Raw genomic sequence first — 16,115 nt, forward strand, 5'->3', positions numbered from 1 at the left:
ATAAACGTTTTTACCGCGGACGTCAAAATAATTCGCATGATCATTATTTTCGGACGTCTTTTCCAAACAGCGGATGTTTTTTATTAGTCGTCCACACACAGTTTTTCTTTTTCCACCGTTGTTTCTCCGTTTTTACTATTAAATTCAATGGACTTTTCAATTAAGCCGCACCCAAAGTCCAATTAGTAACCCCAAAATAAAATAACGTGCAAACACCAGTCATTGCACTAAGGGGAGGCCAGACAGCTAAATTACATCCGTTATTTTAGATTCAAAATAACAGATATGATTTTAAACGGTGCTGAAAAAACGCTGTGAGAACATAGCCCAAATGCCATAAACTATAACAAAAGCTATATAAAATGGATATCACTGTAATCGTACTGACCTGACGAATAACAATAACATTTTATATGTAACATATAGTAAACGATGTACAAAAAAAAAGATGAAAAACAGCTGCTAAATTGTGTTTTTTATTCGTACCACCCCAAGTACTCAGTCTATCAACCACAAGTATACCACAAACATAAAGAGGAATATGTAATGAAAAAACAATCTCAGAATAACCACAATAATTAAAAGCACCACAGAGTTATCACTACATAAAAATACTACAGATGTGAAAAATAAGCCCCGAGCATTAAGGCCAAATAGGCTGTAGAGACAAGGGGTTAAAGGCAGTAGACTCAATGTTTGGTCCAAAGATGATGAATTAAATTAAATATTAAAATACTAATCTATGAAAAGAAGCTGGATTTAGTTGGATAAACAAAACAAAAAATAACTGGATATGTATTGCACTAATTTGTACCTTGCTGAATCCCGATTGCCTAATGTGCAAAATTTAACAGGTGTCCGGCTTTCAACTTGGGTACATCCGACATCTGTGACAATACAAATATTATTACAAAAAGACCATAAAGATCAGTTAATAGGCATTAGAAAGGAAATATTACATTAATGTGATTTGTAATCTGAGGGGGGGGGGGGGGGCGCAGTGTAACCTAGATAATAGTGACCAATAGGTTTTCATTTATCCTTGATGACCTAGATTGGTGCCATCAAAAATTTAAATACACAAGATAAATGGAACATTGATAAGAGCATCCTAAGGAGATCTTGTAAACCACACATAACCTATGGGAATAGACGTAGTAGAAAGAAAAAAATTTGGTTAACTACAACTGTTAGGGATTCAACAAATGGTAAAATAAAAACATTCAGACTACTATAACCAGGGTAGAGGAGAAGCATTAAAACATTCTTCTTTAATGTATTTACAAAAGAAAGTCCTATGACAGATGACATGAGTAGTAAAAATGTAAATTCTCCATTAACGCAGCAAACAGCAGGGAGCCACCTTAAAGCGACTCCATACCCACAATCTGTCCCCCCCCCCCAAACCACATGTACCTTCGGATAGCTGCTTTTAATTCAAGATCTGTCCTGGGGTCCGTTCGGCAGGTGATGCAGTTATTGTCCTAAAAACAACTTTTAATTCGGCAGCGCTGTGTCTAACTACCGGGGTTTACATTTGTATATGCATTAGGCTGGCACACCCTCTCTGTCCTTCCTCCCCTTCCTCCTCATTGTTAGGAATGCTCCAGGAACATTAAAGTGACTGTACCACCAGGCCCAGGCTGAAGCACTGGAGGTGGGCAGACCCACCCTTAGTGGGAAGAAACCTCAGCCCCTCCATGACGTGACTCCATTAGAAGCAATGAAACCCTATCATAGAGGGGCTAGGGTTTCCTCCCACTAAGGGTGGGTCGGCCCGCCTCCAGTGCTTCAGCCTGGGCCTGGTGGTATAGTGGTACACGTAACTGCTGTTTGAGCTTTGCACAGGTGTATTAATGATCCAGACCATGTTCATTATGCACAAAGAAGGGGAATAGGAAGCAATCTGCCTGGATCATTCCTAATCATGAGGAGGGTGGGGAGGAAGGACAGAGAGGGTGTGCCAGCCTAATGCATATACTAATGTAAGCCCCAGATGTTAGACACATCGCTGCAGGATTAAAAGTCGTTTTTAAAACAATAACTGTATCCCCTGCCGAACGGACCCCAGGACAGATCTTGGATTAAAAGCAGCTATCTGAAGGTACAAGCGGGACAGATTGTGGGTACAGAGTCACTTTAAAAATTTTAAGATCCACAAATCACTGGGCACAGATTGCATTCAACAAGAGTTTTGCAGGAATTAAGTACTTTGCTAGACAGACTGTTCTTCCTTGTAATCACTGGAGTAGTGGACCCACTGAACTGCCGCTAGCAATTGCGTAAGCTGAAACAGGGAGCGGAGTCAAAGGGGCTTCTGGTCATCACCAGAGCCCGCCACAAGGCGGGTTGGATTTGCTGTGGCAGGCGGCCCCAAGGTCACTACCCCTGGCTTAGCTTCCAGCGGTGCCTGGTGAAATGCAACTGGAAACATACAAGCAGGACAGCAAGCAGGTACACAGCAGGAATCTCAGGCAGGACAGGAAACAGTAGTCAGTGAGGCTGGGTAAGTGAGGACTCTAGAATCTTTTTTTTTTTTTTTTAGCAGATTACAGTCCAGGATGTTACTCTCAGGTTCCCAGGATCTTTCATTGGGACCAAAGCCCAGTCTAGTCCACCAAAAGGAAGAATTTCCCCTTAACTGTCTTCATCGCCATTATGTCTTTAAAGGGGTACTCCAGCAGGGGGGGGCACTTTTTTGCAGGGACCGGGGAGGAGGTGGCTGAGGGAAAAGACGTCCACTCACCTCCCCGATTCCAGCGGCGGGTCCCGCATCGCGGCGCTCCGGTGCCCGGCCGCTTCTGCGTGTCTGACGCGGGCCCGAGAAGTGACGTATCAGGTCCACTCAGCCACTCAGTGAAGGAGGCAGGATCCATTTCAAGTCTGCTCAGATCCCGCCTCTGTCACTGAGTGGCTGAGCGGACCTGAGACGCATCGTCTCGGGCCAGTGTCAGACACCAGGAAGTGGCCGGGAACCGGAACTGGATCGGCGAGTGGACGTCTTTTCTCTCGCCCACCTCCTCCCCGGTCCCAGTAAAAAAGTGCCCCCCCCCCCCGCTGGAGTACCCCTTTAACAGTGTAGATGTCATCAGTAAGAGATGGACTTACTAGACAAGCAGTAGAAAAATCACTGGCTTTAGGAGGGAGCAAAGGAAGGAGTTCGAGGTCCACATTGTGGGAGGTAGATGGAGTTGGTAGGCAACCAGAATTATGCGTTTTTAGCACCGTAAATGGGCCCAACTTGTAACTTACACAGAAAAATGCAACAGCTCACCACAATGGCAAGATGTAGGCCCACTACAGACATGAAAATAGTTAAAAGCAGCCTCCCCAACTGCTAAAAGAAATTCCCACAAAAATAATGAGGCTTTTGGTTTCAATTTCATGGTGTTTACAATTTCAGCCATAGCAACGCCTAGTGTCAATGGTGTTCTAGGAGAGCTGACCAAATTTGTCTTTTTTTCTGTGTTCCAGATGGGGAGAGTTGCTGCCTCTACTTGGTCGTGCACTCCACCCAATCCACCCAGGTGGTGCAATTAATTTTGCAAGTATAAGACGGATCTTGCATGCCCAGAGCATAGGCGTATGCCATGGAGAGGCCATAGTACAGTGTAGGGTCCACCCCGAGCATGAGGCTACCTTATCGTGGTGGGGTGGTTTACACTGTTTGCAAATGGTAACCAAAAGCCTCATTATTTTTGTGGGAATTTCTTTTAGCAGTTGGGGGGGGCTGCTTTTAACTATTTTTATGTCAGTAGTGGGTCTACATCTTGCCATTGCGGTGAGCTGTTGCATTTTTCTGTGTTTTTGTGTTTACATATTCAGCCATAGCAACACGCTCCTGCCTAGTGTGAATGAATGACGTCCAAGTACATAACGACACAGGAGTACAGATAATTTCAGACGATGTCGTTGATGAATTCTTGGAAGATGGCTGAGGTGTTGCATAAAGGGCATCAACAGGTACTCAAAGTGCTCATCTCTGTTTTTGAAGGCTGTCTTCAATTTGTCGCTGTCCTGAGTAATAATCAGGTTGTAAGAATCACGCAGATCCAGTTTCGTGAAGATCCAGCTGCCACAAAGGTGGTCGAACAATTACAAGTTCAAGGGCAAGGGATACCGGTTCTTTACTGTAACCTTGTTAAAACCCCGGTAGTCGATGCATGGACGAAGAGACCCATCTTTCTTCTCAACAAAGAAGAATCCGACCCCAACTGGAGAGGAAGACTTTCTGCAGATTTTCTTTTATAAAGGAAAGCATGGCTTCTTTCTCCTACGCCAATTAAAAGATCAGTGGGGAAATCTTATGGCTGGTGCTTCTTAGAGAAAACGTCAGTGAAATCTTGGTACTGAGCTGAGAGAACAGGCAACGGTTTGGAAATAAGCAGAACTGTGGAAGAGGATTTACCGTGAGAAGTCTGCAGATAGTGGTTGAAGCAGTCTGGGCCCCAATGTAAGACCTCCCCAGTCGTTCAATTGAGATTAGGGGCGTGGAGCTGTAGCCATGGGAGTCCTAAAAGAATCGATGAAAAGGAACATGACAATACATAGAAGGTGATCTTCTCTCCTCTCCTCCAAACTCTTTTCACCTGCATAGGCTCCTGGGAAGATGACTGGGGCAAAGGAGAGGAAGGCTTATGGAACGCAGGTGCCAATTGGAAAGTACTGTTAGGATGAGCCATCTCGCGTTCCTGGTGGGCCTCCTCATTCTCTCTGTCTCTGAGAAATGAACATCAATCTGGGTAGCCAACTGAATTAGGTCGTTCAAGAAGGATTTCTGCTGAAAAGTACATCCTTCACTTGACCGGAAAGACCCTTTTTGAAGGTGGTCAACTAGGGCTGGATTATTCCAGTCTAGTTCTTCAGTCAGGGTGTGGAACTGTACTGCATACTTCCTGACAGAAGAGTTTCCTTGCTGCAGGTTGAGGAGGGCGGTTAACACAGAAGATTGTGTAGGCACCAAGAGGAAGGCTAGGAGGTTGACAGTGATCTGATCATCCTGGTCCCACAGAGGTGCAGCCCAGACCAAAGTCCTCCCAGAAAGGAGGCTGATGACAAACGCCACCCTTGGAGTGTTTCGTGGTGAACCGATTGTCCATGAGCTATAAGAGGAATAGCCTCTGAACATGTTGGGGTCTCCATCATACTTGGACAGCAACACCATGGGTACATTCGGTCCAAAGGAAGATATCGTGGGCAATGGAGGTGAGAAAGGAGCAGGTGTGTCACGGCCGCCGCGTCCCGTGCTCCGGGCCGCCGCCGCAACCTCTCTCTGCCCCATGCAGCCGCCGGGGTCCATGTGCAGGGAACCGGCGCTGCTACCAGTTTGGCCCCAGGGGGCGCCTTACCTCGCCCCGCTCTTGTCTCCGTCTGTGCTGGCTGGCGCGTGCATCCCCGCCTCCTAGGGCGCGCGCATGTGCTGGCTGTCTCAGATTTTAAGGGCCAGTCCGCCGCTAATTGGAGGTTTGCACCAATCACTCCCTATAAATCCCAGCATGCCCTGTCCCTCGTGTTGGAGCCTCTACATGCTTCCCATAGCGTTTGGCCCAGCTACCTGTTGTTCCTGACCTCAGTCCTTGTTCCTGTCCGTTGACCCGGTCCCTAGTCCCTGTCCGCTGCCTTCCTATTGTTCCTGAGTACCGTCTGTCATCTGTGATTACACCTACAGACCTCTGCCTGCACTCCTCCTGCCTACTGGTCCTGCCACGCCTCGCCTGCCGTCACTAGCAACCAAGCCAGGGGTAGCGACCTGCTGCAGCAAGCCCATCCCGTCTTGCGGCGGGCTCTGGTGAAGACCGGCAGTCCCTTAAACTCCGCTCCCTGGTGAGGTTAGTGCCATCGCTAGTGACGGTTCAGTGGATTAACGACTCCAGGCGTTATAAGGTGGGACCTGTTGAGTCTTGAGGAGTTGCTGTACCATGACTGACACCTGTTGCGACTGCTGCATGATCTGTTGGGCGACCACTTTTGCCGGGATCCATGGTTGGAGCCTACTGTAACAACTGTAAAAGTGGATCCATGGAACCACCGCCAGTGATGACACACCAGTGAACAGAGTTTAAGGAGCCGCTGGTCTTTACCAGAGTCCACCGCAAGGTGGGTTGGATATGCTGCAGCAGGGGACCCCAAGGTCGCTAACCCTGCCTTGGCTAGTGGTGGTGGACAAGGTACAGCTGGAGACATGCAGACAGGACTCGCTGACAGGAACCAGGAGTCAAGAGCAGGAAAGTTGGAACCACAATGCTAACAGTAGAAATGAAGAGGCTCCAACAGGGAGGTTAGGCAGGTTCAAACATTCATAGGGAAGTGCTTAGGTGCAACCAATTAAAGGCATACTACCACCTTAAATTTAACTGAGCTGGAACGTGCGCCCTAAGAGGCAGGGACACACGTCGATGACGGGGAGCGAGAGCAGGAGGGTGGCTGAGTAAGTGAGGACAGAAGAGGGGTAGAGTTGAGGCAATCCTACATCCTGGCATGAAGGAAACAGCAGCTGCCGCAGCCACACGTTGCACAGCACCAGCATAAGTTTATGAGGGATCGGTTCTGTCAGATAAATCTGATCAGCTTCTATGAGAAGGGCAGACATAGACTGGATCGTGTGAGGATGCAGATGTTGTGTGGTCACAGTTATAAGTGGGGTACCGCAGAGGTCAGTATTGGGTCCACTTATTTGTATGTTTATTCATGACCTTGTAGAAAGGCTACAGAGTAGAATTTAGATATTTGCAGATAGCAACAAACTGGGTAAAGTAATCACTACGGAGGAGGATAATATAATTTTGCAGAATTGGGGAAGCTGGAGGCTTGAGCAGAGAAATGGCAAATAAAAAGCATCATGTGAAATTAAATATATTTAACTTATATTTATATATATTCAGGATGCAGAACTACATGCCATCATCCAAAAAAGGATTAAAGTTATCACTAAAAAGGGACGCACTCTGGGACAGCAATTGTCACCAAATCTTTTCCGAAGTAACGCACAGAACGCCAATACCTGGCTACAGGTGAAGGGTTGCTATTGTTGTGGACATAATATATACAAAACCTGTAAACATCTCATTAGTGGCAAAGAATTTTAGTCGGACAGTAACAACACCATACATTAAACTAGATTTGCATTTCCAGGGAAATACATAGTGCTTGAAAAGAGCGCCCCTTTACCAGTGACTTCCATTTAACTTTAATCCTGGGTGCCGTCCCTTTAAGAGCAACTTGGGTCCCATCCCTTTAAGAGCAACTTGGGTCCCTTTAGGAGCGAACAGGGTCGCTTTAAGAGCGACGTGGGTCCCTTCGCTCTTAAAGGGACCCAGGTCACTCTTAACGGAACCCAGGTCACTCTTAACGGAACCCAGGTTGCTCTTAAAGAGACCTATTTCGCTCCTAAAGGGACCCATTTCGCTCTTAAAGGGACCCAGGTCGCTCTTAATGGGACCCATTTGGCTCTTAACCCCTTAATAACCGCCGATACGGCTTTTTACGGCGGTCACTAAGGGTCCTTATTCTGCTGCCATCAGCTTTTTACGGCGATGGCAGAGAATAAGGCTGCGGGGCGGGGACGGCCCCCAGCCCATCCCCCCAGCTACCGGAGGTAGCTGAGGGGTTGGGGCAGTGTGTGGGGTGCCTCTGACCACCCCAAATTGCCAATGACCCCCTCCAGATTGCAGTGCCCATGCCAGATTACAGGTATCCACCCCAGATTGCCTATAAGAACTTCAGTTTATCCGTAACCACCCCACGTTGCCCTTAACCACCCCAGATTGTCTGTAAGCACTGCAGGTTGCCCGTAACCACCCCACGTTTCCCGTAACCACCCCAGATTGTATGTAAGCACTGCAGGTTGCCCGTAACCACCCCACGTTGCCCGTATCCACCCCAGATTGTCTGTAAGCACTGCAGGTTGCCCATAACCACCCCACGTTTACCGTAACCACCCCAGATTGTATGTAAGCACTGCAGGTTGCCCGTAACCACCCCACGTTGCCCGTATCCACCCCAGATTGTCTGTAAGCACTGCAGGTTGCCTGTAACCACCCCACGTTGCCCGTATCCACCCCAGATTGTCTGTAAGCACTGCAGGTTGCCTGTAACCACCCCACGTTGCCCGTATCCACCCCAGATTGTCTGTAAACACTGCAGGTTGCCCGTAACCACCCCACGTTTCCCGTAACCACCCCAGATTGTCTGTAAGCACTACAGGTTGCCCGTAACCACCCCACGTTGCCCATATCCAACCCAGATTGTCTGTAAACACTGCAGGTTGCCCGTAACCACCCCACGTTGCCCGTAACCACCCCAGATTGTCTGTAAGCACAGCAGGTTGCCCGTAACCAGCCCACGTTGCCCGTAACCACCCCACGTTGCCTGTAACCACCGCACGTTGCCTCTGACCACCTCAAGACGCCTCAGACCATGCCACGTCGCCTCTGACCACGCCAAGTCGCCTCTGACCACCGCAGGTTGCCTCTGACCACCGCAGGTTTCCTCCGACCACCGCAGGTTGCCTCTGACCACCCCAAATTGCCAATGACCCACTCCAGATTGCGGTAACCATGCCAGATTACAGGTACCCACCCGAGATTACCTATAAGCACTTCAGTTTATCCGTAACCACCCCACATTGCCCGTAACCACCCCACGTTGCCCGTAACCCCCCCAGATTGTCTGTAAGCACTGCAGGTTGCCCGTAGCCATCCCACGTTGCCTGTAACCACCCCAGGTTGCCGTAACCACAGCAGGTTGCCCGTGACCACCCCATGTTGTCCGTAACCACCCCAGATTACCTGTAACCACCTCAGGTTGACCATAACCACCCCTGGTTGTCCGTAACCACCCCAGATTATCGGTAATCTAATTTTTTTTTATTTTAGTAACTGCGCTATTCTAATAACCATTACTAGCTGCGGTTTTGCTCCAGTAAATTGGCACTCCTTCCCTTCTGAGCCCTGCTGTGTGCCCATACAGTGGTTTATGCCCACATATGAGGTAATGTTTTACTCAGGAGAACCTGCGTTACAGATTTTGGGGTAGGTTTTCTCTCCTGTTCCTAGTCAAATTGAGAAATTTCAAACTAAACCAACATATTATTGGAAAAATTTTAGTTTTTCATTTTTACTGGCCAATTTTGAATACTTTCCTCTAATACCTGTGGGGTCAAAATGGTCACCACACCCCAAGATGAATTCTTTGAGGGGTGCACTTTCCAATATGGGGTGACTTTTGGGGGGAATCTATTCTGCTGACACTACAGGGGCTCTTCAAACGCACCTGGCGCTCAGAAACTTCTTCAGAAAAATCTGCACTGAAAATGCTAATTGGCGCTCCTTCCCTTCTGAGCCTGGCTGTGTGCCCATACAGTGGTTTATGCCCACATATGGGGTACCGTTCTACTCAGGAGAACCTGCGTTACATATATTGGGGTGACATTTCTCTCCTGTTCCTCGCGAAATTGAGAAATTTCAAACTAAACCAACATATTATTGGAAAAATTCGAGTTTTTCATTTTTACTGTCTAATTTTGAATACTTTCCTCTAATACCTGTGGGGTCAAAATGCTCACCACATCCCAAAATGAATTCTCTGAGGGGTGTACTTTCCAAAATGGAGTGACTTATTGGGAGATTTTACTCTGCTGGCACTACAGGGGTGCTGCAAACGGACCTGGCGCTCAGAAACGTCTTCAGCAAAATCTGCATTGAAAAAGCTAATTGGCGCACCTTCCCTTCTGAGCCCTCCTGTGTGCCCATACAGTGGTTTACGCCCACATATGGGGTACCGTTGTACTCAAGAGAACCTGCGTTACAAATTTTGGGGTGGTTTTTCTCTCATGTTCTTTTTGAAAATGAGAAACTTTAATCTAGACATATATATTATTGGAAAATTTAAATTTTCCATTTTTTTACTGCCTAATTGTGAATACTTTCCTCCAGCCCCTGTAGGGTTAAAATGCTCATTATACCCCTAGATTAATTCTTTAAGGTGTGTAGTTTCCAAAATGGGGTCACTTATGGGGGTTTTCAGGATATCAGACTTCTAAATCCATTTAAAAAAAGAACTGGTCCCTAAAAAAATCAGTTTTGGAAACTTTCACGAAAATGTGATAATTTGCTGATAAATTTCTAAGCCCCATAACACCCTAAAAAGTAAAATATGTTTACCAAATTATGCCAGAATAAAGAAGACATATTGGTAATGTGACTTAGTAACTAATTTATATGCTACGACTTTCTTTTTTTAGAAGCAGAGAATTTCAAAGTTCATAAAATGCGAATTTTTTTAAATTTTTCATGATATTTTGATGTTTTTCACAAAAAACACACAAAGTAGTGACCAAATTTTGCCACTAACATAAAGTGCCATATGTGACGAAAAAACAGTCTCAGAATCGCTAGCGTACGTTAAAGCATCACTGAGCTATAAGAGCATAAAGTGAGACAGGTCAGATTTTGAAAAATTAGCCTGGTCATTAAGGCCCAAACTAGCTGCAGCACGAAGGGGTTAAAGGGACCCAGATCACTCTTAAAGGGACATATTTCGCTCTTAAAGGGACCCAGGTCGCTCTTAAATGGACCCAGGTCGCTCTTAAAAAGACCCAGGTCGCTGTTAAAGGGACCAATTTCACTCCTATAGGGACCAATTTTACGCTTAAAGGGACCCAGTTCGCTCTTAAAGCGACCCAGGTCGCTATTAAAGGGACATATTTCGCTCTTAAAGGGACCCAGGTTGCTCTTAAAGGGACCCATTTCACTCTTAAAGGGACCAATTTCACTCTTAAAGGGACCCAGGTCGCTCTTAAAGGGACCCATTTTGCTCTTAAAGGGGCATATGTTGCTCTTAAAGGGACCCAGGTCGCTCTTAAAGGGACCCATTTTGCTCTTAAAGGGACAAATTTTGCTCTTAAAGGGACCCAGGTCGCTCTTAAAGGGACCCAGGTCGCTCTTAGAGGGACCCAGGTCGCTCTTAAAGGGACCCAGGTCGCTCTTAAAGGGACCAAGGTCGCTCCTAAAGGAACCCAGGTCCCTCTTAAAGGGACCCAGATCGCTCTTAAATGCACCCAGTTCGCTCTTAAAGGGATCCACATCGCTCTAAAAGGCACCCAGGTTGCTCTTAAAGGGACCAATTTCACGCTTAAAGGGACCCATTTCGCTCTTAAAGGGACCCATTTAGCTCTTAAAGGGACCCAGGTCGCTCTTAAAGGGAGCCAGGTCGCTCTTAAAGGGACCCATTTCGCTTTTAAAGGGACGTATTTCGCTCTTAAAGGGACCCAAGTTGCTCTTAAAGGGACCCATTTTGCTCTTAAAGGGACATATTTTGCTCTTAAAGGGACCAAGGTTGCACTTAAAGGGAACTAGGTCGCACTTAAAGGGACCCAGGTCGCTCTTAAGGGGACCCAGGTCGCTCTTAGAGGGACCCAGGTCGCTCTTAAAGGGACCCAGGTCGCTCTTAAAGGGACCCAGGTCGCTCTTAAAGGCACCCAGGTTGCTCTTAAAGGGACCCATTTCGCTCTTAAAGGGACCCAGGTCGCTCTTAAAGGGACCCAGGTCGCTTTTAAAGAGACATATTTTGCTCTTAAAGGGACATATTTTGCTCTTAAAAGGACCCAGGTCGCTCTTAAAGGGACCCAAGTCGCTCGTAAAGGGACTTGAGTCGCTCTTAAAGGGACCTGAGTCGCTCTTAAAGGGACCTGAGTCGCTCTTAAAGGGACCTATTTAGAGCAACTTGGGTACCATCCCTTTAAGAGCGCCTTGGTTACCGTCCCTTCAAGAGCGGCTTCGGTAACGTCCCTATAAGAGCGACTTGGGTACTGTCCCTGTAAGAGCGACTTATGTAATTCCTCTTACACAGCGGCTTGGGTACCGTCCCTTTAAGAGCTGCTAGAGTACCGCCCTTTTAAGAGCGGCTTGGGTACCGTCCCTTTAAGAGCTGCTAGAGTACCGCCCCTTTAAGAGCGGCTTGAGTACCGTCCCTTTAAGAGCGGCTTGGGTACCATCCCTTTAAAAGCGGCTTGGATATCGTCCCTTTAAGAGCGGCTTGGGTACCGTCCCTTTAAAAGCGGCTTGGGTATCATCCCTCTTAAAGGGACCAATTTCACGCTTAAAGGGACCCATTTCGCTCTTAAAGGGACCCATTTAGCTCTTAAAGGGACCCAGGTCGCTCTTAAAGGGACCCATTTCGCTCTTGAAGGGACCCAGGTCGCTTTTAAAGGGACGTATTTCGCTCTTAAAGGGACCCAAGTTGCTCTTAAAGGGACCCATTTTGCTCTTAAAGGGACATATTTTGCTCTTAAAGGGACCAAGGTTGCACTTAAAGGGAACTAGGTCGCACTTAAAGGGACCCAGGTCGCTCTTAAGGGGACCCAGGTCGCTCTTAGAGGGACCCAGGTCGCTCTTAGAGGGACCCAGGTCGCTCTTAAAGGGACCCAGGTCGCTCTAAAAGGCACCCAGGTTGCTCTTAAAGGGACCCATTTCACTCTTAAAGGTACCCAGGTCGCTCTTAAAAGGACCCATTATGCTCTTAAAGGGACCCAGGTCGCTCTTAAAGGGACCCAGGTCGCTCTTAAAGAGACATATTTTGCTCTTAAAGGGACATATTTTGCTCGTAAAGGGACCCAGGTCGCTCTTAAAGGGACCCAGGTCGCTCTTAAAGGGACTTGAGTCGCTCTTAAAGGGACCTGAGTCGCTCTTAAAGTGACCTATTTAGAGCGACTTGGGTACCATCCCTTTAAGAGCGCCTTGGTTACCGTCCCTTCAAGAGCGGCTTCGGTAACGTCCCTGTAAGAGCGACTTGGGTACTGTCCCTGTAAGAGCGACTTATGTAATTCCTCTTACACAGCGGCTTGGGTACCGTCCCTTTAAGAGCTGCTAGAGTACCGCCCCTTTAAGAGCGGCTTGTGTACCGTCCCTTTAAGAGCTGCTAGAGTACCGCCCCTTTAAGAGCGGCTTGGGTACCGTCCCTTTAAGAGCGGCTTGGGTACCATCCCTTTAAAAGCGGCTTGGGTATCGTCCCTTTAAGAGCGGCTTGGGTACCGTCCCTTTAAAAGCGGCTTGGGTATCATCCCTTTAAGAGCGGCTTGGGTACCGTCCCTTTGAGAGCGGCTTGGGTACCGTCCCTTTAAGAGCGGCTTGTGTACCGTCCCTTTAAGAGCTGCTTGTGTACCATCCCTTTAAGAGCGGCTTGTGTACCGTCCCTTTAAGACCGGTTTGGGTACCATCCCTTTAAAAGCGGCTTGGGTATCGTCCCTTTAAGAGCGGCTTGGGTACCGTCCCTTTAAGAGCGGCTTGGGTACCGTCCCTTTAAGAGCGGCTTGGGTACCGTCCCTTTAAGAGCGGCTTGGGTACCGTCCCTTTAAGAGCGGCTTGGGTACCGTCCCTTTAACCCCTTAAGGACAGAGCCTGAAATGGCCTTAATGACAGAGACAAATTTTATGAATATGACCAGTGTCACTTTATTCATTAATAACTTCGGGATGCTTTTACCTATCCGGCTAATTCTGAGACTGTTTTCTCGTGACATATTGTACTTTACATTTCTGGTAAATTGGAGTCGATACTCATAACGAATCTTTATGAAAAAAAAACCAAATAATGTGAAAAAATGTGAAAAACTGCATTTTTCCAACTTTGATACTTTTTTGCTTATACAGAAAGTGGTTATACCACATAAATTATATATTAAATAGCATTAGCAACATGTCTAATTTATGTTGGCAGCATTTATTAAACGATCTTTCATTTTTTTTAGACAATAGGAAGCTTAAAACATTAGCAGCAAATTTCCAAATTTTCAGTAAAATTTCAAAATCAGATATTTTTAGGGACCTGTTCAGGTTTAGTCAAAGTGTATTTAAGGGGCCTGTATGTTAGAAAGCCCCACAAAGCACCCCATTTCAGAAACTGCACCCCCCACACTCTGCAAAAGCATATCCAGAAAGTGTTTTAACCCTTTATGGGAGTCACAGAAATAAAAGCCAAGTGTGTAAGAAATTTGAAAATTTTAATTTTCTGTGCAGAGATTTTATTGTAATCCAATATTTTTCATAATTATAAACCTATTACCAGAGAAATGCACCCCAATAATTATTGCCCCGTTTCTGCAGTTTATAGAAATACCCCATATGTGGCCCTATTGCGCTATTTGACGCAACCACAAGCCTCAGATATAAGGGAGCGCCTAGTGAATTTCAACGCCTCCGTTATATTTGGTCATTTTTGACTGTACCACTTCAGGTTGGCAGAGGCTCTGGGGTGCCAAAACCTAAAAAACACCCCTAAAGGGACACCATTTAGTAAACTACACCCCTCAAGAAATGTAACAAGGGGTGCGGTGAGCATTTGGACCCCACAGGTGCTTCACAGATTTTCCGAACAATATGGCGTGAAAAAAGAAAAATTTATTTTTTACACTAAAACGTTGTTCTAGCCTTCAATTTTTTCATTTTCTTAAAGGGATAAGAGGAAAAAAAAGACACAAAATGTGTAGCGCAGTTTCTCCCGAGTACGGAAATACCCCACATGTGACGATAAAGCGCCAAGGGGGCGCAGGACGAGCCTCCAAAGGGAAGGAGCGCCAATTGGAATCTAACAAGGGGTGCAGTGAGCATATGGACCCCACTGGTGACGGGCACAATTGTGGAACAATGTGACGTGAAAGGGAAAATTTTCATTTTTTCACTTTCATGGCACAAATGTGCCCGTCATCAAGGGGTCCATATCCTCACTGCACCCCTTGTTAGATTCCCTGAGGGGTGCAGTTTCCAGAATGGGGTCACTTGTGGGGGGTTTCCAGTGTTTTGGCAGCACGAGGGCTCTGTAAATGCAACATGGCGTTCATCATCCATTCTAGCCAAATCCAACCTCCAAAATCCAAATGGCGCTCCTTCCCTTCGGAGGCTTGCCCTGCGCCCACATGGCGCTTTATGTCCACATGTGGGGTATTTACGGACTCGGGGGAAATTGCTCTACACATTTGGTTTTTTTTCCCCTCTTTTAACCCCTTGTGAAAATGATAAATTCAAGGCTAAACCAACATTATAGTGTAAAAAATGTAATATTTCATTTTCACGCCACATTGTTCCACATTTGTGCCCTTCAGAGGCTTACCCTGCACCCGCATGGCGCTTTATGTCCACATGTGGGGTATTTCCGTACTCAGGGGAAATTGCGCTACACATTTAGTGTTTTTTTTATCTTTTAGCCCCTTGTGAAAATGAAAAAATCATGACAAGATTAATGATTTAGAGTAAAAATTTTACAAAAATTACACTAAATGTTGGTCTAGCCTTGATTTTTTCCATTTCCACAAGGGGTTAAAAAAGAAAATGAACACAAAACGTGTAGGGTAGTTTCCCCTGAGTACGAAAATACCCCACATGTGGGCATAATGTGCCATATGGGCACAGGGCAAGCCACCAAAGGGACAGAGCGCCATTTAAAGGCTGGAATGGAGGATGGAGGCCATGTCGCATTTACAAAGCTCCTGTGCTGCCAGGACAGTAAAAACCCCCCACAAGTGACCCCCATTCTGGAAACTACACCCCATAAGGAATCTAACAAGGGGTGCAGTGAGGATATGGACCCCACTGGTGACGGGCACTTACGTAGAACATGTGCCGAGAAAATAAAAAATACCATTTTTTTTCATTTTCACGTCCCAAATGTAACCGTCACCAGGGGGCCATATCCCCGCTGCCCCCCTTGTTAGATTCCTTATCGGGTGTAGTTTCCAGAATGGGGTCACTTGTGGGGGGTTTCTACTGTCCTGGCCGCACAGAGGCTTTGTAATTGCATCATGGCATCCTCTAATGGGAATGGCGGCCATACCTACTTAGCTGGGGAAAAGGGACAATTCTAATTTATTTGGGGGTATTAGGCCAATTATTAGTTTATAAGGTTGAAAATGACAGGTGTCCATCAAATTCAACCTGTGTTGACCCAGAGGAAGGCAAAAAACCCTCGTGAGGCAGACGACAGTAGCCTCATCACAGGGGAAAAATTCCTTCCCGACTCCATAATGGCGATGAGAATAATCCCTGGATCAACGTGACCCCTGAAATAGGAATAAGGGACAGAATTTAGATAATTTAGAACCCCAATGACGTGTGGTGCGCCTTGGAG

At 46.7% G+C, this 16,115-nt stretch overlaps 1 protein-coding gene across 1 annotated transcript in view; it reads right to left on the reverse strand.

Moving 5' to 3' along the window:
* Positions 1 to 16,115, reverse strand: part of MPND (MPN domain containing) — a 204,910-nt gene that overhangs the window by 32,868 nt on the left and 155,927 nt on the right. Inside the window, exon 5 of the mRNA XM_069964537.1 lies at positions 815 to 887. Within this exon, the coding sequence (XP_069820638.1) occupies positions 815 to 887 (73 nt within the window). The remainder of the gene's footprint in view (positions 1 to 814; positions 888 to 16,115) is intronic.

The sequence above is a fragment of the Dendropsophus ebraccatus genome, chromosome 3 (genome assembly GCF_027789765.1).
Source record: "Dendropsophus ebraccatus isolate aDenEbr1 chromosome 3, aDenEbr1.pat, whole genome shotgun sequence".
Lineage (NCBI taxonomy): Eukaryota > Metazoa > Chordata > Amphibia > Anura > Hylidae > Dendropsophus > Dendropsophus ebraccatus.